The 23,041-nt window shown below is 41.4% G+C and overlaps 1 protein-coding gene across 1 annotated transcript in view; it reads left to right on the plus strand.

The window, feature by feature from the left end:
* Window positions 1,335–23,041, plus strand: part of OTUD4 (OTU deubiquitinase 4) — a 47,479-nt gene continuing 25,772 nt past the window's right edge. Inside the window, exons 1-10 of the mRNA XM_021100662.1 lie at window positions 1,335–1,687; window positions 6,225–6,308; window positions 9,607–9,657; window positions 15,243–15,289; window positions 16,084–16,156; window positions 17,543–17,624; window positions 19,258–19,390; window positions 22,233–22,290; window positions 22,543–22,660; window positions 22,751–22,815. Coding sequence (XP_020956321.1) covers window positions 1,529–1,687; window positions 6,225–6,308; window positions 9,607–9,657; window positions 15,243–15,289; window positions 16,084–16,156; window positions 17,543–17,624; window positions 19,258–19,390; window positions 22,233–22,290; window positions 22,543–22,660; window positions 22,751–22,815 — 870 coding nt within the window. The 5' untranslated portion in view covers window positions 1,335–1,528. The remainder of the gene's footprint in view (window positions 1,688–6,224; window positions 6,309–9,606; window positions 9,658–15,242; window positions 15,290–16,083; window positions 16,157–17,542; window positions 17,625–19,257; window positions 19,391–22,232; window positions 22,291–22,542; window positions 22,661–22,750; window positions 22,816–23,041) is intronic.

Genomic DNA, 23,041 nt, shown 5'->3' on the forward strand with positions numbered 1-23,041 from the left:
TTTAGTTCCTCCAGCCCCGCCCGGCTGCATCGTGGCTTTACCGCTGGTGTGGATTTTATGATTAACCACGTGCTTAAATGATTAGGACACCAGATGCTCTTCAGTAAATGAAATTCTGGTGTCACAAAAACATGCTGGATAAATTCTGGGTTCTAAAGCATAAATAGTCATTCAATTTCGGAGGGTAGGAAGTTGAGCGGGAAGATCCAACAAGCTTAAAACTTCCCCTGGGTTCCAGCAAGCACTGGAATCCAGGGCAGGTCCAGCACTTTATTAAACAATTACAAGATGAATTTTTAATAGAAAATCTCTTTTTCCGACCAGCGACATATCTTTGTGCTGGAGGGGGAGGGGGAACCACAAGGTCTGTGGCAAAGGCATCATTCTGCCACGGTGCTTGAGCAGTACTTCTACCCTCTAAGAGGAATCAGCAGTCTACGGTTGATTTATGGACAGTCTGTGTCGCCCCGCAAGGTGTCGGTTCCAGGAGCCTTCGCCAATTAGCTCTATTTTCTGCTTAAGCCCTTAAAGCCACCTCCATGGAAACGCCAGGAGCCGAGGCCAGGGGGAGGGGAGCAGACAGGTGCGCCCTCTGTTTGCAAATACACAAAGGGCCGACCCAGCGGCCTCGGTGTCCCAGGCAACTCCACGCACGCAGGGCGCGCGCACTTCCCGCGGCCCCGCGGCGCAGTGGGTGGATGGCGGGCGGGGCAGCGCGCGCAGGTCGCGGCGCGTCTGCTAGCTGAGACCCTCGGCCTGCTCGCGGACGCTGTGCGGGGAAAGCGCGAAGCCGGCTCCGGGCGGCGGCGGCTTGGGCCCCGCGCTGTAGGGACTTGTAGTCCGCGTGCCTCGCGGGCGCCTCCCAGGGGTAGGCCGGCCACGCGTCCCCGCCCGCCGCAGGCCGACTTCCTGCAGCCGCGTAAACTACACCTCCCACCGTCCTCTCCGCTGTCGGGCCGAAAGCGAAAACAAATTCTGGGCTGCGAGGGTGCTGCCCTCCACCCGGCGCCCCCGCCCGCTCCCCGCCCCTCCGGCGCCCTCCTGCGAGGTGGGGAGACGAAAGGCCGCGTCTTTCTCTTTCGGCTTCCTGGGCTCCTGGTGTGGGGGCTGTGCGGGGACCGCGGGCCTTGCTTCACCTGATCCGGCCCGCGCGCTCGGGGGGCGGAGGTTTCCTCCCGGAGGCCGGGCTGCGACCCCCGGCCCAGTAGCTGAATCGGGCGGCGAGGCCGCAGGGAAGTGACTCCTCGCTCTCGGGTGTTGGTGAATTCCCCCCGCTGGCCCCTGGGCGCGTGGTCGCTCGGGAGGCGGCCGCGTGCGCCCGGCCGTGCATTAGGCAGGGCTCCCTATGAGCGCGGACCGCAGCCCCCGGCCGCCGTCTGCCGCCGCCGCCCGACCAGCCGGAACCCGAGCCCGAGCCGGAGTGCGAGCCCGAGCCGCCGCCCGTCCCCGGCCCGGGCGTCGAGGAGCCGGCGGCGCTGCCATGTGGGGCTAGCCCGCGCCGCGCCGGGCCTGCAGCGCGACCGGCAACATGGAGGCGGCCGTCGGCGCCCCGGACGGCGGCGACCAGGGCGGCGCGGGGCCCCGCGAGGACGCGACGCCCATGGACGCCTATCTTCGGAAACTGGGCTTGTATCGGAAACTGGTCGCCAAGGACGGGTCGTGCCTGTTCCGGGCCGTGGCGGAGCAGGTAATGTGGCGGCCGCCGGGCGGGGAGGAGGAAGGCGGCGGGGCCGGGTGGGAGGCGGCAGGCCGGCCGGGCCCGGCTGCGCGTGGCCCAGCTGTCGTCATAGTGGCCCATTGTCACGCCGGAACGAGGCGCTGCCCTGGGTCTGGAACCTTTAAATCGAAACTTAAAAACCTGATTGTCGTCCTTCCTGGCGAAAGGATAATTAGTTGAGGCTAGCCGGTGAGGCCTGCTGAGAGCCCGTGTACTTGATTGATGGCTGGGGACTTGGCGAAATGCTGTTTCCCCCGTCGGTTCCGCATTCATCCGCTCTGGTTTTATATGCAGTGTTCACGCCAGTAAACCTAATGTTGACTAGAGGAGGTGGTGCACTAGCCTTGACTCCGGGAACGTGATTTTTTCCTGTTATTGGACTTTGGAACGCGGGGTAGCCAAGCCCGCCGAGGTCCATCCGAATCAGGAGGAGGAAATGTGCGGTTTGGGAAAAGCCTGACTTTGGAAAATAGAGAATGTTGGAAGAGAATTGTCTTTGAGTAGATTCCATACTTTATTATCCTTTGTAAGGCAATGTAGGTATACGAAAAATGACTGACTTAAGTGTTTCGCTCTTGGTGGTAGGAAGGTTGTATATACCTGTGGTTCTTTTAGGCCCTTAAACCGAATTTCTCCCCGTTGATGGTCGAAATCTCTTTCTAACACCGTTCTTGGGAGGGTATTTCTGATTTTTTGTGTTTCTGGAAAAGGGCTTATTCCGTGTTACATAACACTGTGTACTTGGTAGGTATGCAGTCACCAAAACCCATCCTATATTAAAAAATAGCTGCTGAAATAGTTGGACAAAAGTTTCACATTACTGCCCTGGTTTGTATTTCCTCTCTCACAGTTTGCTTTTCTTTGGCTTAAGATCCACGCCTCCCTTCCCCTCTCCTCCCACCTTCGGAGTCTTTACAGTTCTCTTTCTCTCACCTTTTTTGAATGCTAAATAGTTTTCCAAATTTCTGTTCGTGAGCAAATGTTTTCCTTAACATCTGTAGACCACTCTATTCTCATTTTTTTCTACCTCCAAAGGCCAGTCATTTATTTTCCAAAGGCCCTTGTTTTCACATAGTAGCAAGAAATCTTTTTTTTAAAACAAGAAATTGATTTAACTGGTCCATACCTTTGCATTTGTTGCAGGCCTTATCATTCAGACATTCTGAACCAAGCTCCCCAAGTCGCACTCTGTCTTTTTCAGTTCAATAGTATTTTTAGAGTTTGAGGATGTTCTTACATTGCTTTGGGATGAGTTCCCACCAACACACCCCAGTCTTTACTTTGGGTAGATAAACTGTCCCATTCATGAATTTTCCTGATCTCCATCTGTTCTCTACCTCAGCCTTCCTGGATTCCTCAGCACCTCCAGAAGCAGAAGGAGGAGGTGAAAGTAAACTGTCTATTGACACATGTTGTTAACTCTAGCTAGAGTTGGCTAAGGAAGGAGGTGACAACCAATAGAAGTAAAGGAAGTGTGGTGCTTATTTGGAGTTGAAATATCCCACATCCTAGCTTATAACGTGAAAGTGTTTCTGGTTTCAGTACTACATGCCATAGATAATTGGCTAACTTGATTATACAGAATCTGTTTTTAAGTAGAAAGGAACAAGAGCTAGCTGGTTACACCAAGAACTCAGCTAAGCCATTTTACTGTGTCTTATTCGATGGGATTTAGGTTAGGTTTAAGAGAATAACCCTTCCAATTATGTGACTCTGGCTTTTAATGTACTGAGCTTTTAGAAAGTTGAATACCGTGAATCTTGGGGCAAAGCTCAGTTTTTCAGTAGTCAGGGACTAAAGGTGTAGCCTTGATGGCCAGAGGCAGTGTGTGTTGTAGGGGGCAGGGGAAGAAAGTAATAGCAACCTCAGGCTGCCCTTTAAAATATGTGCAAAGGATTTACTTTTTGTGCCAATGATTTCTCCAGTAAATTCAAAATAATTGTCATTTCTAAAAAGAAGTCCCTGTAAGTAATCTAAACGGCCGCCCGTGGGGGTGGAGGTTGGGGGGAAGACTTGAATTAGCAGGAGTCTTTCCCTCCAAATTACCTGATTTAGACTGGCCCTTCCCTTTTTACACTACTGGACTTGGGCCTGCAGGAGGCCTGACCTGAATCTTCTCTGTGGCCCTGGAGCTAAAAATAGGGTGCTCTTAGAGGACTTGGTGAAGCAGCGCATCTCTGCCTTTCTCGGTGTTTATCATTATCTATCCTCAGTAAAGATCGGAAAGCCTCCTGTTTCTAGCTTATTTTCATGTGTATGATAATGTGGCAAAAATATTTGTCACACAATTTGAATTTTTCCTGAGTGTCCTCGAACTTGCACAACTTTATGCTTTTTAAACAGTGGTCGTTGAATAACCTTGCTTCTGTTAACGGTACTTGGCTTTGTAAAGCCCCAGCATCCCACACTGGATGGACACTGTCAAGAGTTTTGCTTCTGATTAAAATGTTCAGATTTCATGTGCTAATAAAGCCTTTATTAAAACAGGAGAAAAAACAAGCGATGTGCCTGTCACTGTTTTTGATGGAAATTAAGTTCCTCACTATGTCTGCCACCTGTTGCTAGGTAAACTGTTTGAAGACTAGATTCGCTTTGCTAATGACAGGAAAGCCCTATCAGATGACACTGTGGTTTACTCAAACTAACACCTAGATTCATAATAGTGTCTAACACAGCTCCTGGAAAGAAGTGTTGCTGAATAATTTTGTTGAATTGGCTGAGAAATTGTATGGTGGTTATTTTTCTGCTTGGGTAGTCCTGGTAGTGCTTTTTATTCTTTTCTTTTATTTTATTTTATTGTCTTTTTGCCATTTTCTTGGGCTGCTCCTGCGGCATATGGAGGTTCCCAAGCTAGGGGTTGAATTGGAGCTGTAGCCACCAGCCTACGCCAGAGCCACAGCAACGCAGAATCCCCAACCCACCTGCAAGGCCAGGGATCCAACCTGCAACCTCATGATTCCTAGTCGGATTCGTTAACCACTAAACCATGACGGGAACTCCCTGGTAGTGCTTTTTAGTGGTTCTGGGCCAGCAATGTGGGCATACTCCACCAAGCTGAAAACTAGCTAGTGTTCCGAAGACAAACTCATGGCAGACCTCAGCTAGTGCATCTTCAGGGTAAAGGGACATGCTAGCTGTCCAGACAGTTTTGCCTCTGGATCTGTATGTGTACCTGAGCCTTGGCTGTTACCCACAGAGACCTGTAAATGTGCATCTGGAGCTTCCCTTTTCCTCAGTTCTTTCCTCACTCTGAACATAAGGGAGAATCACTCAGTTGGAGCTCTAACTTCTTAAAAGCTCCTTTCTAATGTTAGAAATTCTGAAGAGGCCTTGATAGTTGTTTGAAATGTGGTTATTTATTTATTTATTTTGTCTTTTGTCTTTTTAGGGCCCCACCCGCGGCATATGGAGGTTTCCAGGCTAGGGGTCCAGTCCGAGCTGCAGCTGCCAGGCTACGCCAAGACCCGAGCCGCACGTCTGCGACCTACACCATGGCTTATGGCAACGCTAGATCCTTAACCCACTGAGCAAGGCCAAGAATCGAACCAGCAACCTCATGGTTCCCAGTCGGATTCTTTTCCACTGTGCCAAGATGGGAACTCCGCAATGTGGTTATTTTAAATGTCATTTTTTTCCCCTTATAGGAACACCTGTTGTGACACTTAGTAATAGGAAAAATTTTCAATCTCTTTTTAACATGGTGGTTAAAGTAATGGAGACTAGCCAAAGAGTTCCTAACTATTTGATAGTATTAGTTTGTTTCAAACCAGAGTTATAGAATTTTAGTAAGAGACAGAATGCCACTGAGTTATTTTGTTGAACTAGGTGTTGAACAGAAGAAAACACAGGCTGCAAAGTGAGAGGATTTGGATTATCTTTATGGGGTGGCTTATTTCAGGTGGTGCTCTTAGATTCTGGGCATAAGCAGGTTTCAAGGCTGTTGAAATGACAGCATGGGGGCACGTGTGCATTCTGTGTGCTGCTCACTGGGTATTTGAGAATCATGTAAGCCTGACAACCTAAGGATATAAGAATGAGTACCTTAGTTTTTCTGAAACCACGGTGGACTTAAACTTGTCAAAATTACTGGGAAAAAGAAGTTTATCTCTTATGGGCTTAACACCTCAAGAAGGGTTTTGTTGAAGTTGCCTGTTTGTTCGATTTTCCAGCAAGCATAGGAGGAAGCTAAGTACTGTGTAGCAGGAATTCTGTTAGCCCTGCTTTGTGAAGAGCAAAGTTATAGCTGAGGACCAGCCAGGAGAAGAAAGTATCTTAATTTGCAGACATCTGGCTTCAGAAGTACTGCTCTTTGAAATGTGTTGTGTCATCGGTTTGGTTTGTGGAAGAGGTAGGAATGAATAAAAAGCTAGACATTTTAGAAAGGGAAATGGAGACTGATGCCCATGGGCTGTGAGGTTATATTGGATGTGAAAGAGAACATTCTAGGTCATAATGTGGAGCATCTCTTGGCATAGTGCTTGATGGTGTGTTGCTCTTCCCTTGGCAGGTGCTGCACTCTCAGTCTCGCCATGTTGAAGTCAGAATGGCCTGTATTCATTATCTTCGAGAGAACCGAGAGAAATTTGAAGCGGTAACTTGTCATTTTAAACTCGTAATGCTATCTTGACTTAATATTTACATTTCAGCCTTTAGAATGGTCTAGTGGGAATTTCACAGGTTGGATCTTTTTTTCTTTTCTTTTTATGGCTGCACCCATGGCATGTTGGAAGTTCCCAGGCGAGGGGTTGAATCAGAGCTGCATCTGCAGGCCTATACCATAGCCACAGCAACACCTGATATGAGCTGCAGCTGCTGCGTACACCACAGCCACAGCAACAGTGGATCCTTAACCCACTGCGGGAGGCCAGGGATCGAACCCACATCCTCATGGACACTCTGTTGGGTTCTTAACCCGCTGAGCCACAATGGGAATTACACAGGTTAGATCTCAATACAGGTTATGAAAATAACCCTTATTAAAAACTACTTTATTGAATTCAAATCCAGTTATGGCCATCTGTGATTTTTTTTTTTTAAGACTATTTTGTGGTATTTATTCAGACATTTAGAAAGCTTCTGTGACAGGTCACTGAACTGTAGTGGCTGGAAGGATGCCTGGGGCAGGATCCTTGCATATTACCTGTGAGCTTTGTGGGATATGATGGGGAAATAGGATGTTGTGGTTAACAGTTTTCTGTGATTAGTAACCCCCCAGGAATTGTAAAAACTGCAGACTTGGAGGATAAGAAATATGTTGAGCATAGCTAATGTTGAGCTTTTGATTTTATCAAAAGGCATGTATAGATTTTTAATTTTCAGGGTTCGTTACTGTGAATCACATATCAGAACATTGTAATTATGTAAATAATGACGAGTCGTTAATAGATTGTAGCAGTTAACTAGTAGTTCCCGGAATATCAATTTACTGTAATTTTCTCCATAATTTGTAGTAGGCTGTGAAGTAAGATGCCACAGTGACCCATTTTCATTTTACACTGAAAGACTTATAAGAGTTTCTAGTTCTTGGTTTTATGATTTAGGATTATGACATCTGACAGCTTTAAATGGTATTTTCCCTCATGGACTGCCAAAGGATCATCAACAGTTTGTACAGAACTCAGTTCTAAGACTTAATGGGTAAATAGTTCTTAGTTTAGATGTACTCTTGGATTGGAGTTCCTGTAGTCAAGCAAAATATTATTTACTGGCAACATCTTTCTGGGTGCCGTGTCATAAGATGGATAGTAATATATTTCAGGAAGGAGAGTTACCTGCTTGATCAGGAGGTTTGAAAACTAGTCTTAATGTGGGAGTTAGCGAAGGGAGTTATTACATGGTGTGATGGAAACTAGTTTGGGGAAGTGGATTGGTCTTTAAGTATTTGAAGAAATTACAGGTGAATTAGTTATTATTGGCCATAGTGGGTAAAGCTTTGTTGATAATAATGGAAGTTGCTAGCTTTGGTTTAGCGTTTTCTGTGAGCCAGCAGGTATTGTTTTAAGTGCTTTCCATGTATTTATTGAGCTCTTAATAGTCTTGAGAAGGTATTATCAGAGGTTGAAAGTTCCAAGGGGGAAGGTTTCACTTTCCTTAAAATGAATACCTCCCAACAGTTTCTATTGGCTGGAATTGAAAAAGACTGTCATGGGAAGAGAGGGTGTGCCTTGTAACTGACAGTGTTTAGTTGGTGCCTAGCTGAATATTCTGTGATTAGAAAGGAGAATCTCAGATGAGATGCAGGCTTGTGTCAGAGTACCTCTGTTTCTCTTCCAACTTTGGTTTTGTGTGTTTTGGGTTTTTTTTTTAAGTCTATATAAATAATCACCTAATACAGAGTAGCCTCTTCTTGGTGGGATATTTAAAATATGTTGCTATTTTATTACAAGTATCTGTTAAACTTAGAATACTTTTTGAAAATTTGACAGTATACGATTTATAAAAGAATGAATCTCCATCCTAACAAAAACATCTACGGGTATTTGAAGGATTTTTTATAGACTGAGGAGTATACTTTAATGTTTTTAAGTGTATCACTTTGCTAAATTAACTGGGACTGTAATTTAAATAGAATTGATTTGAACACAGACAAATGTGTTTTAGAGCTTTCTCAAATAAATTAGTGCAATTACTTTTTTTTTTTTTTGGTCTTTTTTTTTTTTTTTTTTTTTTTTTTTTTTTTTTGTCTTTTTGTCTTTTCTAGGGCTCCCCCCACAGCATATGGAGCTTCCCAGGCTAGGGGTCTAATCCGAGCTGTAGCCACCAGCCTACGCCAGAGCCACAGCAGCATGGGATCGGAGCCAAGTCTGCAAACTATACCACAGCTCACGGCAATGCCAGATCCTTAACCCCTGAGCAAGGCCAGGGATTGAACCTGCAACTTCATGGTTCCTAGTTGGATTCCTTAACCACTGAACCACGATGGGAACTCCTTGTTTTGTTTTGTTTGTTTGTTTTTGTCTTTTTGCCATTTCTTGGGCCGCTCTCTCGGCATATGGAGGTTCCCAGGCTAGGGTTCTAATCAGAGCTGTAGCCGCTGTCCTACACCAGAGCCACAGCAACGCAGGATCCAAGCCACGTCTGCCACCTACACCGCAGCTCACAGCAACGCCAGATCCTTAATCCACTGAGCATCCTCAGGGATGCTAGTAAGGTTCGTTTCCATTGATAGAAAGTCCTAAATTAGTGCAACTGCTATGAAAAGCAAAAAAGTTATTATGTAGCCTGAATAAACTCAATTTTCTTTTTATGTTAAAGTAACAATGAAGCTAGCTGTATTAGAAAAACCTTGTTGATTCTTCAAAATATCTTTAGCGTTATTAATCCTTGTCCTTGTTTTAGTATAATGACCTAAAAGACAATGCATGTTCATACCCATTAGTAAACTAATATTTCTTTGCCAGTTCATCTGTCTTTAATTCGTTGGCCATTACTAAGGTAGTTTCTGAGTACCTGCTGTGACCTTGAATGGCCTTCTCCCTCTGATCAGCATGCCTGGGCTCAAGGCCCTCTGCAGACAGGTGTACAGTGGGGTTCCTCTCTGTGCCCTCCCCACCAGTGGCCCTGCTCCTGCTGGCCAGGGTACTCTTGTCTGCCCAGTAGAGTGCTCTCTGCTGCCCCTCAGGCTGCCTTGCCCCTGTGCCCATCTAGGTCCTGTCTAGGAAATGTTTTCTGATGGTTTTCCTTCTTTAAATTCTTTTGTGTGTTTACCATGTTTTCTTCATGATTTGTATATATTTTCATAATGAGATGTTTTCTGCATATATATGTATATATATTTACGATTACTGATGTATCCAAGGTTTGTATAAAAATTTAGCAATTTACAGTGAAGAGGTTAACTGTTGTTTTGATGTATTCATAATGGACCTTCTTTTTTTTTCCCCCCACAGTTTATAGAAGGGTCATTTGAAGAATATTTAAAACGTTTAGAAAATCCACAGGTATGCAGTAATCATCTAATGTATTCCTGTCTTTTATGTATTCGGGTAATGTATTCAAAAGTCATTAAACCATGAGATTATTACATTGTGTGGAGGGGTTTCCTTATAAACATTTCCTGTCTTAGGTACACATTTTCTTAAGCATTTAATTGGAAGGCAGTTGGATCTGTGTACTTGTACTGAGTGTGCCTGAGAATAGTTGTGCTTTTTATGTCTGTCGTAATGGCATGTGCATGTAGCATAGGGTAACACTGCTGATGATTTTCAGGGTGCTGTGCTGGTATGTATATGGGGCTCCTCAGGGCAGTATTTGACTGCTTCATCAAACAACTGAAAAGACAGCATTTTTTTTTTTTTTTTTTTTTCTTTTTGCCTTTTCTAGGGCCACTCCTGCTGCATATGGAGGTTCCCAGGCTGGGGGTCGAATCAGAGCTGTAGCCGCCAGCCTATGCCAGAGCCACAGCAACGCAGGATCCACGCCACATCTGTGATCTACACCACAGCTCATGGCAATGCCGGATCCTTAACCCACTGAGCAAGGCCAGGGATCCAACCTGCAACCCCGTGGTTCCTAGTTGGATTCGTTTCCACTGCGCCACAATGGGAACTCCAAGACAGCATTTTTGTTTGTTTTCTTTTTTTCCTTTTTTTAAATTTATTTATTTATTGCTTTTTAGGGCCACACGTGCAGCATGTGGAATGTTCCCAGGCTAGGGGTTGAATTGAAGCTAAAGCCCTGGCCTATACCACAGCCACAGCAACCCAGGATCTGAACCATGACTGAGACCTACACCACAGCTCACGGCCATGCCAGATCCTTAACCCCTTGAGCGAGGCCAGGGATCAAACCTGTATCCTCATGGGTTCTAGCAGAGTTTGTTAACTGCTGAGCCACAAAGGGAACTCCCTTTTTTTTTTTTTTTTTTTTTAATGGAGGTTCTATTCCCTTTGGTCAGCGTGAGAAGTAGGAAAAGACTGTTAGAGTAAAAAGGACAGCACTTCTCTACCGAGTCCCACTGCCAGCACTTTCTCAGTCTCTTTGAAGTTAAAAGAAATTTTTTTTCCTGCTTACAAAACTAATGTTCCTTCTGTAAAAATTCAGATGTTAATGGAATGTCAAGTATAATGTTCCATCATCTGCAGAAGTAATCACTGTTAAGGTTTTTTTCTTTTTAGGGCTATACCTGCGGCATATGGAAGTTCCCAGGCTAGGGGTTGAATCAGAGCTACACCTGCCAGCCTATGCCACAGCAACAGCAATGCGGAATCCGAGTCATGTCGTTCACCTGTACCACAGCTTATGGCAACGACGGATCCTTAACCCACTGCGCAGGGCCAGGGATTGAACCTGCGTCCTCATGGATACTAGTCAGGTCCAATACTGCTGGGCCACAATGGAAACTCTCACGGTTGAGTTTAAAATGACATTAGCAAAGGAAAAAGCTAAGAGAAGGAGTAAGATAGAGAGGCAAGGGTATGATAACATAGGAATAGGGTGTCTGATTGATGTTTGCTGTCTCCATTCAATTCCCTAGTTCTAATGTGAGTGCTTGTTGTGGGCCAAGGGTGACCAGGCACCCAGGATGCAGAGGTAACTGGGATTTGGACACTGTTCTCAGGAGTTTCCCTGTAGTAGGGAAGACTCTCTTGATACAAGTGAGAAAGTACACGTGTAATAAGTCTAGGCATTAGGCTATAGGCACTCAGTTTTATTTCTATCTGGGAAGGCAAAGCAAGGGTTTGAGTTGTGAGTGGGCATTTGATATCAGAATAAATTCTGAATTAGAAATGCCTAGGATGAAGGGCATTTGTAGCTGGTGAAAATTGTGAGCAAGACAGGTTCAGAAAGCATTTGGGTTTGCTTTACGTGGAGCATGGAGCACACGAAGGTGGGAGGTAGTGAGAAATGTCAGAGGGCAGGCTGTGGTGAGCTCACGGGAGAGCTTCAGTGCCAGGCTCAGTAGTCGGGAACTTATGCTTTAGGTCAGCATTTCTCCAAGTGTGACCTGCAGGCTGTGTGTATCTGGAAAAGCGCAGATCCTTGTCCTATGTTCATACTCAAATCAAAACCGCTCTGCCTGGAGTTCCTGTCGTGGCGCAGCGGAAATGAATCCGACTAGGAACCATGAAATGGTGGGTTCAATCCCTGGCCTCGCTTAGTGGGTTAAGGATCAGGCGTTGCTGTGGGCTATGGTAAAGGTTTTCCCAGAGAAGGCATCTTTATCCTTTTATTTAAAAATATCAGTGGAGCATTTTGAAAAGTGTCTCAAACTTTTTGCAAGATACTTTTTTGTCAGCTTTAAGGAGGTAAAATTGACATACAGTAAATTAAGTTTATAATTGAATGAAATTTGACAGATATATATACAGTTGCATAACCACCACCGATAAAAATCATAGGACATCCCCGTCACTCCAAAAAGTTCCTCATGCCCCTTTGCACTTAATTCCCCCTCTCTGCTCACCCCTGCTCTTTGTATCCACTGACATGCTGAGTTTGCCTTTTCTAGACGCATATAAATGGAATGATTTAGTTTGTAGTCTTAATGTGTCTGGCTTCTTTCACTTAGCCTAATGGAAACATTTTGAGGTTCATCCATGTTGTTGTGTGTATCTGTATTTCCTTTTTATTGCTGAGTGGCCATTCATTGTATGGATGTACTGCAATTTGTTTAGCCATATTCCAGTTGATGGATATTTGGGTTCTTTCCAGTTTGGGACTGTTATGATTAAAGCTGCTAAGAACATTTGCTTTTAAGTCTTTGTGTGGACATATGTTTTCTTTTCTCTTGGATTAATACTGCTGGGAGTGGAATTTCTAGGTCATATGGTAAATGTATATTTAACTTAATAAGAAATTGCCAATCTGTTTTCCAAAGTGGCTCTGCCATTTTGCTTTCTCATGAGCAGCGTATGAGATTCCAATTGCTCTGCTTCTTTGTCAACACTTAATATCTTCAGCCTTTTAAATTGTGGCTGGGTTAGAACATGTGTAGTGTCATCTCACTGTGATTTTAACTTGGATTGCTCTAGTAATGTTGAGCATCTTTTCATATCTTTATTTGTCATCCATACATCTTTGTTGGTGAAATATCTAGTCATAGATTTTGTCCTTTTTTTTTTATCGTATTGGTTTTGTTGAATTGTAAGATTATTTTATACTGAGTGTAAACTCCTGATCTATATTTTCTAGTATTTTTTTCCAATTTGTATCTTTAGTGTTCTTAATAGGATCTTTTGAAGAATAAAAGTTTGCTTTTAATGATTATTTAAGAACATTTAAGGCAGGTTTTTGATATGGTGTAGTTCTTTAAGTAAAATAGGTTTTGCAGAAATGCTATACTCTTGGCTCCAATAAGGAAGTAGATCAGACAGAGTGCTGAGTAAATAAAATTATAGCCTTAAGGTAGAAGACAATGATAGAACATAGATTTTTTTTCTTTAAAAAGTAATTTAAAATTGACCCCGATTAGAGAAGACAGGAAGATAATTATAATGGCCATTATGTACTTAGACTACAGTAGAATTTATTCTGAAGATTAAGTATATTTAGTGGTACATTATTTGAGAGGTAGTATTTTGTTGCCACTATGTTCAAGAAAAGTTGAATACTTTGCTGTTTTCTAATGTGATCCAGTGCATTCTGCATAAGGTGCATGTAGCTTGTGTTTGTGATTTAAGCAGACTGCAGACTGATTTCAGAGAAGGATTTCCTCTGTACCAGAGGGTGTCACTTATAGCAGTTTATGAGAAGCTGTGATTGTTAGGCAGAGGCCTATTTTAAGAAATCTATTTTAATTTATGGTACCCATTTCATTTTGAAAAATGGAGCCAACTTTTAAGAATTCTTACAGCGCAGAGTCAGTGGGGGAAAGAGTGTCCTTTTAGAGCAATCAAAACATAGTCTAAAATCTTTTCTTTATCTCAGTTTCTGTAAAGGAAAAAGTGGTAGCCTTCATTCACTGTAGCTCTTTTTTTTTTTTATTTTTTTTTTTTTTTTTAAGTCGTTTTAAGGCTGCATCCATGGCATATGGAAGTTCCCTGGCTTGGGGTCGTATCAGAGCTGCATCTGTAGACCTACACCACAGCCACAGCAACAAGGGATCCGAGCCACATCTGCAACCTACACCACAGCTCATGACAACACCGGATCCCGACCTACTGAGCAAGGCCAGGGGTTGAACCCAAATCCTCATGGATACTAGTGGGATTCATTACTGCTGATCCAGAATGGGAACTCCTATAGTTCTTTTGTGTGTGTGTGTGTGTGTGTGTGTGTGTTTGCTATTTTTTTGGGCCACTCCCGTGGCATATGGAGGTTCCCAGGCTAGGGGTCTAATCAGAGCTGTAGCTGCCGGCCTACGCCAGGGCCATAGCAATGCGCCAGAGCCCCAGCAACTCGGAATCCAAGCCGCGTCTGCAACCTACACCACAGCTCACGGCAACGCCGGATCGTTAACCCACTGAGCAGGGGCAGGGATCGAACCCGCAACCTCATGGTTCCTAGTCGGATTCGTTAACCGCTGCGCGATTAAGTCTTTACTAATTTCACAAGTAGCTTAGGACTACATTCTCATGATAAAAGGTTTAATACACTGGGTCAGAGTGAAAATCTTTCATTTCCTGTCACCTTGAATTCCCTGTCTACATTGTCGATTTAGGATGTTTCTTTCCAGTCCTCTTTCTGTGCATATAGATCAATATTTATATCTGTGTATCTATATATTTTGTTTGTTTTCCATGATACTATTAGTTTACTATGACTTGCACACAATAGTCGGATCTTTCCAAGTCAGTTCACATGGGTTTACCTCATTCTTTTTGATCCTTGCCATGGTGTGCATACATAGTTTGGATGAACCATAAGTTATTTAATTATTTCTTATCTATTAGTGAAATCTTAGGGCTATTTAAAAAAAAATTTTTTAAACTACTGCAAATAGCTACAGTGAACAGTCCTTGCTGATATACTCTTGTAGACATATGAAGTATTTCTTTAGGATAGATTTGTAGAAGTTTCATTGCTAGGTCAAAGAGTATATGGATATTTTAGATTTTGATACATACTGGCCATTTCCTTCGAAAAAGCTTAAGGGCTTAAAGTGACCCTTGAGAACTCCTGCCACATATTAATATGATTGCTGGGTCAGGGTTTTCTTTGTACCTTTAGTCATCCTGAAGAGAAGAGACCTGTCCTTTTGCATCCTTTCTCATTCCTGAGTTCTCCTTCTACCCAGCATCCCATCTTGTGAGCACCTGTCATGTGCTAGGCTTAGTCTGGGAGCTAGATTGGTGGCAGAGTCTTTGCCATCAACAAGTTCTCAAGCTAGAGATACTACTCGGTTATCTTGCAATGTCAATGGGAACTCTACTCCAGCCTTGTCACTAAGGATTTCTGTAACAGTCTTGGGTTGTTTTTTTACTATGTATTATGGCCTGGCCTGTTTTATAGAAGCGTTTTTTAAAACATTCACAATACTAACAATATTAATGAGCTGTTCTGTCTCATTAGGTGTACTGTATAAAGATATTAATATGTAAAAAAGTGAGACACTTAATATACCAACTTTTTTTCTTCAATACAGGAATGGGTTGGACAAGTGGAAATAAGTGCCCTTTCTCTTATGTACAGGTAAACACTGTTAGAACATAGGTCAACAAAAAAAAAGTCAGTGGGAAATGAACATGTTCCATTACACTGAAATTTTAAAATAGCAAAGCAGCTTTATGCCTTGGTTGTGAAGCATCTTTTCTAACATTTGCTTTTTAAATTGCATCAGTTAGATTGGCATTTAAATATCAGTGTTTAGACATTTTAATTCTCAATATTTTTGGAGTGAAATCCAAAAATTTTCCAGGCTTATAAAGTATATCACTTATCAGACTTCTAGAGAAATGATTTTCTACTTTCTCAAGGCTGGTAGCATTAGATGGCTACTAGAACAGAAGCGCAATACCGTATTACCCGTTTTACTACTTTGCCCATTAACAGAGCAGGCAAATGCTTTACTTTTTCAAAATGTCTTTATAAATTTCATCTTCACAATTTCTGTAGTTTTGAAGTCCACCTTTAGAATTATATCTAGAGATAAATACGCAAGTTATATTTAATATTTTATTTTTTAAAAAAGACATTTTTATATAGGTATGTTAACAACTTCGTTATTCCATTACTGTCTTTGTTTACTGTTAGATTGGGGGCAGAATCCTTGCTGTCAACAAGTTCTCAACTTTGAGATACTCCTCTCGTCTTGCTTTATCAGTAGTAACTCTACTACTCCAGCCCTGTTACTAAGGATTTTTGTAACAGAGTCTCCAGTGCCTAGAATATTGCTTGGTGCATACTTGGCTCTTGAGTGAATGAATGATTAAATTTCAGTTCACGAAACATTTCATCAGAGGTAATTTCTAAATATTTATTTTCAGGAAAGATTTTATAATTTACCGGGAACCAAATGTTTCTCCATCACAAGTAACTGAAAATAATTTTCCTGAAAAGGTAAGAATTTTTTTCTAAGTGTTTCTAAAGGATTTAAGTAAAAGAACCATTCACTTGCTGTCTTAACTGCCTAAGCTATAATTTTTAAATGACTTTTTTTTAATGATGTTTATATTTTTTCCATCATAGCTGGTTTACAGTGGTCTGTCAGTTTTCTACTGTATACAAGGTGACCCAGTCACACATACATATACACATTATTTTTCTCACATTATCATGCTCCATCATAAGTGAGTAGATATAGTTCCCAGTGCTATACTGCAGGATTAAATGACTTTCATAACATTTTACTAGAGCTAAAAATTTGAGATACTAGCGCATAATGTTTATATGAATGTACAACTAATATAAACATTAAATAGAATAATAACTGATGAGGAGTTTCCATTGTAGCTCAGTGGTAACAAACCTGACTAGTATCCATGAGGATGTGGGTTCCATCCCTGGCCTTGCTCAATGGGTTAAGGATCCAGTGTTGCTGTGTAGGTTGCAGATGCAGCTTGGATCCCATGTGGCTGTGGCTGTGGTGTAGGCCGGCAGTTGCAGCTCTGATTCAACTCCTAGGCTGGGACCTTCCACATGCGGCAGGTGCAGCCCTAAAAGGACCAAAAAAAAAAAAAAAAAAAAAGGCTCTGCCATTGCATCAAAAAATATTTCAGTAATTGTCATACATTTCCCATTATAAAGATAATATACTAGCTAAGGTGTTATCTAGTCACAAAGCAGAAACTACTGAAAAGTGATATGAAGCCTAGACAAGGAAAAAAGAAACCTAATTCATTATTAGAGAACTTTGCTTTAATGAGCTGTTTTGGAATTGTCACTGTGATGATGGCACTAAGGGGGAGGGGAATTGAGTGAAATATGCCTTTGTGAGGACCTGTGGGTTTCCAGAGTGCCTGGTTCTGGATCTGACTTTTCCAGTGTAATTTTTAGAATATGACACAATCTAAGTAAAATCAGTGTGCATTTCTCTGCATAAGTAATTGACTATTTAAAGGGTACTTAAAATTGTAAAGCGGAAAAGATTTACCTTTAATTCTACTTAGAAGTGAGCATTATTAAGGTTTTAGAATATTTTTTACAGTCTTTTTACCCTCTTTAAATAGCTGAGATCATGTTGTTTTCATATATTGTGTGTGATTTTTGTGATCCCATAAGCATTTCCCCAAGTCATTGGGACTTTTTGATTCAGTGGCTGTGTAACATTTCAGCTTGTGAATGGATGTACTATGGTTGACCACATTGGAGCTTTAGGTTACGTCTAAAATTTCACTTTCTACTTGGAAAGTATTTACTAGTAACTCAGAGATATTATAGATGTAAGCTGTTGAGTAAATGTCATGTGTCATGGGCTGAAAGATGTACTTTGTTTTTCCCTTTCAGGTGTTACTGTGTTTTTCCAATGGAAATCATTATGATATTGTCTATCCCATAAAGTATAAAGAGAGCTCTGCTATGTGTCAATGTAAGTAGCAGCCTTGTGTTTGTATAGGGAATTTTTTTCCTCAGTAGCATGTCTTAATGCAAACAGTCAAGGCAGATATACTGTTTTGTTTTATAAAAATGTATTTCTGAGCACCTTAGTTTACCGAAAATGTTGATACTGTAATAAAAACTTGTTTCAGGAGGAAAAAAACACACTAGAAGATTAGCGTTTGGCTTGTAAATATAAAGTTATTTTTTTCTGGCAGTAATTTAATTTCAGTAAAATAAGAATTTGTGTGTTTTTAAAGCTGTTACTATTTAGCTTGATTTTTTTTTTTTTTTTGTCTTTTTGCCATTTCTTGGGCCGCTTCCATGGCATATGGAGGTTCCCAGGCTAGGGGTCTAATCGGAACTGTAGCTGCCAGCTTAGGCCAGAGCCACAGCAACGCGGAATCCAAGCCGCGTCTGCAACCTATACCACAGCTCACGGCAACGCCGAATTGTTAACCCACTGAGCAGGGGCAGGGATCGAACCCGCAACCTCATGGTTCCTGGTCGGATTCATTAACCACTGCACCACAATGGGAACTCCTGTCTCTCATTTTGGTGATGGCCAAGACTGTCTCTAGATTTTGCCAAGTATTTCCTGGGAGGATAATCTCCCCTTCCTCCCCAGTTGAGAATTAACTGCTGTGGTAGCTGCTTCCTACCTTCTTACTTTATCTTCTTTCTCAACTATTCTGACAATATGCACATCATTCATACAAAGCGTACTGGGTGTGTGATTGCTTTTTCCTCTGTTCTTTAGCTGGGACTGACCAGTGAAGGTATATGTAATGTAAGATTTTTAAACTGATCTTTTTTGAGATAGGAAAGTCTGCCTCTCTGCATCCTGGGCTGTGTCCTGCTCCTCTCCCAGCTTTGGGAAGGACAGCCCTGTACTTGTCAGTTCCTGTGTGTGCCTTAGATGATATTGGGATGGTCTGTGAGAGAGGGGGTCTCTTGGGGACTCGCCTAGGGGGTGGGCACCATTGTTGATAAATTCTTACTGCACTTGTGTTTGTAAAGATTACTGTGATTAAAACAAATGAGAATCCTAAATCCCATACATAGTGTATTTTTGAGTACTTGGTAATACATATTTCTTTGTTTTCTGGAGTTTGGTTTTTTTCTCTTTTACATAAAAAGTTGTCTAAATATGCCTCTGTGGTTGCTGAGAATACATTTTATAAGTTTCTTTTTAGTCCATTATGAAAATTTATCTTTTTTCTAGCAGTCTTAATGTTCCTAAAGTTTTCCAACCAGGCCTCTTAAGCACACTGCACTGTGCTGGGATTAGGTATGCAGGTGATGTGTAAAGGCTTAGCACAGTGTGTGGAGTGTTGTCATTGCTCAATGTGCCTGTTTAATTTTATCATACTTGTTTCACAGTTGTGGTACCTTTATGTGTTATTGAATGTCAGTGTCTTAGGTAATGATTTTGAAGTAATTAACTGCAAAGACAGAAGTTCTCATTGCTCTCTATCTAGGTAACTTGCTGACTGATTTGTATTGTAGACCAGAAGGTGTTGCAGGTATCTAGTTGGGATCTTAGAAGCCTGGGCAATCTCAATTTTACGGTAGAATGTAAAATGAGTTAATGTTGCCTAACATTTCTTGTTTGTTAATTACAGCTCTCCTTTATGAATTACTGTATGAGAAGGTGTTTAAAACTGATGTTAGTAAAATCTTGATGGGACTAGACACCTCTGAAGTAGCTGACGAAAACAACAGTGAAATCTCCGATTCAGAGGATGATAGTTGCAAGTAAGAATAAAATTCGGTCTTAAAATATCTTTGTAGTGCCATACAAAGAAACAGTTCAGTAAATGTTTCTGCACAGAGTTGCCTCACAAATTGAGGTATTTTGGTATTCCTAAAATACAGCAATCTGGGGCAGGAGTTTCTTTTTCCCTGCCATTAATTTTACCTCATTTCTATTACAGGACTGTTTCTTTTGAAAGTTGGGGTTTGGTTTGGTTTGGTTTGGTTTTTTGCTTAGCATCTATTTTTATCTATCATGATGTACCTATCTCTGGAATAGATTTGGTCCTACTTATCTGTGTGTGTATTACAAAATGTTAAGGGTAGTCTGTCAACTGCTTATATATCCAGAGATGAAAAAGTGGTCATTTTGATTTCCCTGACTTTTTCTTCTTTTCTTTCTTAGATAATACCTCCTTTTTGTATGTATATAATAAAAATCCAAAGTTGGGGTATAGTGTATCAGCAGCTCTGGTTGATGCCCTTGTTTACGTTGTTTGTATTATCTTTGAGTCTGAAGCTTATTTTCTTTTCCGCCTAAGAGTATAGGGTAGTGTTTAAGAACGTGGGCTGCGGACATCACAACCTGGTTCAGTCCTGGCTTCCTGCCAGCTAACTGTACTTGGGGCAGGTTATTTAAATTCACTAAGAAGCCTCAATTCTCGAGCTATATAATGAGCATATATTAGTATTTCTCTTTATTTTATTTTTTTAGGGCTGCACCCGAGGCATATGGAAGTTCCTCAGCTAGGGGTTGAATTGGAGCTGTAGCCTCTGGCCTATGCCACAGCCACAGCAACACGGGGTCCAAGCCTTATCTGTAAGCTACACCACAGCTCAAGGCAATGCCAGATCTTTAACCCACTGAACGAGGCCAGGGATCAAACCTGTGTCCTCATGGATGCTAGTCATATTCATTTCCACTGAGCCATGATGGGAACTCCCATTAGTATTTATTTAAAATGGGGAATGTATAAGATTTAAATGAGGCAACATGTACAGTGCATAGCCTAGTTCCTAGAGAGCGTCTCCAGTGTATATTAGTTTTTATCAGTCTTGGTGCATATTAGTTTTTATCAGTGGTGTTAAGTTTACTGTATATTTTATAAGAATCAACCTGTTTCATTCTCTGTGAAGCTAAAAGTATATTATTCCTTTCTTTGAGAGCATGCAAGTATTCTTGGTGTTACATACTGTGAAACTAGAGAAGTATGAAAGGAAGCCTCAGTATATCTTAATTCTTTATTACCTACTTGGATATATCTCCTTATATCTGCAATTCCAGCCATCTGTTGAATTAAATTTTTCTGATCCTGACTGAAATTTTGATTGACTCCTATTTCTATGTAAGAAAGAAATGAGGCAGATTAAAATCTAGGTTTGCTGCTATAAATTTAATACTAGAGTAGACTAACTTTGCATAGGTAGAAATTCTGCTGCTTGTTTTTTTCCGAGTACCTAGTAAGATTAAGGCAAGTCCTTGAGTGTAGGGGAAGTTGGGAGAAAGAATGAATGATGAGCTCCTTAAAATTTTTTCCTTTAGTTGATATGGGGGGACTTCCGTTTGGTTGCTGCTGCTAGTGGTTTTAGCAACAGCTGGGGCTGGAATGTCAGCTGGTAGGTGCAGTGTTGGAGCAAAGGCTAGTGAGCTGGAGATGTTTACCAGGGATGGTGGGCTCATTGTAACGCTTAATTTTCCTTTTTTTTCTCCCTGGCCTTAACATGGGGAAGTTCCTGGGCCAGGTATTAAACCTGAACCACAGCAGTGACAATGAGAGATCCTTTAACTGCTAGGCCACAGGAAATTCCTCACATTTTCTTTTAATACTATATTATTGTAGTCCTTGGAATATGAAGCCTTTTTAATTAACTTTGGGTTGTGTTATTGAGATTTCTTTTTACTTATGTCATGTCTAGCTTAGGGAGGACAAAGCTTCACGTGGGGAACAATGCTGCATAATTGTGGCAAGATAGACAGCATGATAGTAATAAGGAAGAAAGACCAAGGATGTCTTGGATTCTTTTCACACTCATAATGATGAGCCCCTGAAGTCTTGGAAATTAGGGTGCTTTTTTAGTCCAGACACTAGATGCTTGGGGGTCTCTTAAATACTGCTGCATTTAAAGGTTTAGATTTAGAGATTGTCCTGAAGTCTGGAGATTGATTTATTAAGGAGAAGGAATTGGATGACAGAGTGCAGGTTGCCTCTCATCTCTTCACTCACTCAACCCGCCATCATTCTGTCCAGCCCACCAGCCTGTTGGCTACCCCAGAGTCTTTACTTGCTGCCCCGTCTGCTTACACTACTGAGTAGCCATATGGTTTGCTGTTTCATCATCTTTAATTTTTTATTCAGGAAGACAGCAAGTCCTTACCTTATGTCACTTTTATTATTTGAGTCTAGGTCTCAACACTCATTTTTTTACTATCCTTTTTCTCCCCAAAGGACTTATCAGCATTTAACATATTACTTACTTAGTTTGTATCTACTCTCAGTGGAATATATCATGTTGGAGTGGAATAATTTATTTAATGGAGGCTTGTCTGTATTTTGAAATGAAATTTTTAAATTAAACGTTACTCTACCAACCCAAATTTCAGTTTATTTCCTTTGTGTCTTGATTGAGTCAGTAAGAATTACTGATAAAGATCTTTCACATATGTGTACATCAACACATGCATACATGTACATATATATGCACACAACTAAAATTTGAGCTCATTGGAATATAGGTTTGGCTTTTTGGAATATAACTGAGATTTAAATGAGGTTAGAATAAGTTAAGTTAATTACATGCAAACATTTTTGTACTCCTCATGATGGCTCTGTTTCTTTCTTCGTAGGAGTAAAACCACCGCTGTTAATGATGTGTATGGATTTAAAGCTTTGTCAAGTGATCAGGTATTTTTTTTTTTTTTTTAATGGTTTTAAACTAATTCTCCCATACCAGAAAGCATCTGAATTTATAGTCTTATTTTTTTTTCCCTTTTCTGGTACATTTTCAATAGAGTCAGGATCATCTATTAGTAAGACATTTTTGGTGACTTCCTAATTTTTAAAGTTTTCTTCTTTTAATTTTACTCTTATGCATATCTCAAACATGTTTTAAAAGCGTTTCTGTGTTGATTGGACTTCCTGACTTTGTTTATTTAGCACCCGAAAAGCAATGGGAACTCTCCCAGCCTTCCTTTGTCTAGAAAGGTTCTTAAGTCACTCAATCCAGCAGTCTATAGAAATGTGGAATATGAAATATGGCTGAAGTCTAAACAAGGTGAGTTTCAAAATCTGTGCATTTTCTGTAAATTTGTTTTGTGGCGTTTGAAAGTGAGTTAACTTGATATTTTATTGATACCGTTTACAGCTCAACAAAAACATGATTATTCCATTGCTGCTGGCTTACAGTATGAAGTTGGAGATAAATGCCAGGTAAGTGATTATCTAGAGGAAGAAAAGATTGTACTTGAAATGTATTTATTCTAATAGGAACCAAGAAAACAGCTGAAGTTTGGATATATTAATTTAGGATTTCAGAATATCTTTTATTGGATGTACTTTTTAAGAGTTACAGCAGCTATGTAGCTTTTCAGTACATGACCAAAATCATGTATCTAAATCATGGCATCCTATCACATGATCTTTAACTTAATTCAGC

This window comes from Sus scrofa, chromosome 8 (assembly GCF_000003025.6).
Source record: "Sus scrofa isolate TJ Tabasco breed Duroc chromosome 8, Sscrofa11.1, whole genome shotgun sequence".
In the NCBI taxonomy this organism is placed as follows: domain Eukaryota; kingdom Metazoa; phylum Chordata; class Mammalia; order Artiodactyla; family Suidae; genus Sus; species Sus scrofa.